Here is a 1,870-nt window from a genome sequence, read left to right as displayed (position 1 = left end):
CAATGGGCTGTCACATTATTTAGGGTGTCATCCGTGACACCCACCTTGGGACTTGGAAAGTGTTGAAAATGTACAGTTAATAATAAAAGTAATGCGTTAAGCACACATAAAAACAATATATATAAAAATGTAAATGACACTAAAGGCATTCGTGGGCCAATTAATAGGCCACCAAAAAAAAAAAAAAAAAAAAACCAAAACCATTCCACTACAGTAACCGAAAATTTCGAACGGAGACAATAAACACCACAATAAAAATGGTATCGTGGAGCGTGACATTCCTATTCACGACCATCGCTTGATACATGAATACATTTTCTGACATCATGATTGGCTGATCGGCAAATGCCACATCTTCTTCCTTGCAGATCCATTTCGTTTGGAATTCTTCGACTAGGACACCTACCCCGTCTTTGGGGAACACCTTGCGGTGGCAACACGGTGTAAGGTATCAAAAGCCAATACTCGTCAGAGAACAGAGGCATTATTGTTCCTTCGTAGCATTTTATATAATTTTCAAGGGAATATTTTTCCGGAACCATACCATCAGGGACTCTACCCACATAATGGGAAGCGGCATGAGCGTGCACACACGGTAATCCATCAACAGCCCATTGACCGCAACTACAGTAACCCGCATGCATGTTAATGGTTTCGAACTTTGGCCTTCCCGAAGGAGTTACAACGCCTTCTATTGCAATTGCGTAGACCCCCTCAACGCCATCGTGTCGTTTAACTTTTGCGCGAAACTTGTATGTATCCCTTTCCAACATTTCGTCTAAAATTTTCCTTGGCCATTGCAACCCGGCTTGACGCATCATCAATCCCTTTGTTCGCCTATCCGCAAACTGCAACGCAAATTTCTCTAACGTGACCTTAACAATGGCCGAGACGGGAAGGAATCGAACACCTTTCAAAGTGTTGTTGAAAGATTCCGAATTGTTAGTTGTCATTAGACCATGTCTAAAACCACCATTGTGGCTAAGGGTCCAAAACCGCGGCGGTATCTCGTTCAGATAATTGTATGCCGCCTCATCAACAGCCCGAATTGTGCGCATTGTCGAATTAAAACCCCTCTCATCAGGTGCACACCCCGCTTGCCAAACCAAACTGTTTAATTCTTTGTTTTTGAATTTCATCATTACATTGGACCGTAGATGCCGGAGACAGTATCGTCGTTGTACCATTGGCTCGCGCAATTCGTCAACGGTGCGAAATGCCGCGTCAATCCCGAGGTGACGGTAGATATAATGCATATGTGCTCGCGATCCCCAAACACATGTGTTGCTAACAATTTAAGGAACCACGTCCAACTATCCCCGGTCTCAGCGTCAACTACCGAGTACGCAACCTGATAGATCTCTTTGTTAGCATTGTAGCCAACCGCCAGCAATAGATGGCCTCCATACTTCCCGTAAAGATGCGTACCGTCAATGGTAAGAATGGGCAAGCAATATTTAAACCCGTCCAAAGCGGGCTTAAATGCCCAAAATGCGTACTTGAATGCAAACTCATGCGTTGTCGGTGTGGACACTGATTCAAAATCAACAACAGATCCGGGGTTCGTTTGTTGTACAGCCAAAAGAAGTTTTGGCATTATATTGTACGACTCATCCCACTTTCCGTACAACTTCTCCAACGCAAGAACCTTGGCATACCACGCCTTCTTGTACCCAACGCGCACACCCCAGTGTCCAAGAACATCATTGATAATATATTTTATCTTGTATTGGGGATCCCCTTCAATTTTAGATAGAATGTAATCGGCTATGACCCTGCTCGTTAGGTTGTAGTCCGCTCCCCCTTTCGTATAATCAACCCGACATGTGTGCTCCGCTTGATACTTTTTGACTTTCCACTTTTCCGTGTT

At 44.1% G+C, this 1,870-nt stretch overlaps 1 protein-coding gene across 1 annotated transcript; it reads right to left on the bottom strand.

Moving 5' to 3' along the window:
* Positions 1–281: 281 nt before the first annotated feature.
* On the bottom strand, positions 282–1,058 carry LOC109179470. The gene has a single exon (XM_019328957.1). The coding sequence runs from the start codon at positions 1,056–1,058 to the stop codon at positions 282–284; it is 777 nt and encodes a 258-aa protein (XP_019184502.1).
* Between the last annotated feature and the right edge of the window lie 812 nt (positions 1,059–1,870).

Source organism: Ipomoea nil, unplaced genomic scaffold (genome assembly GCF_001879475.1).
Source record: "Ipomoea nil cultivar Tokyo-kokei standard unplaced genomic scaffold, Asagao_1.1 scaffold0925, whole genome shotgun sequence".
Classification (NCBI taxonomy): Eukaryota; Viridiplantae; Streptophyta; class Magnoliopsida; order Solanales; family Convolvulaceae; genus Ipomoea; species Ipomoea nil.
This window is presented reverse-complemented; position numbering and strand designations above follow the sequence as displayed.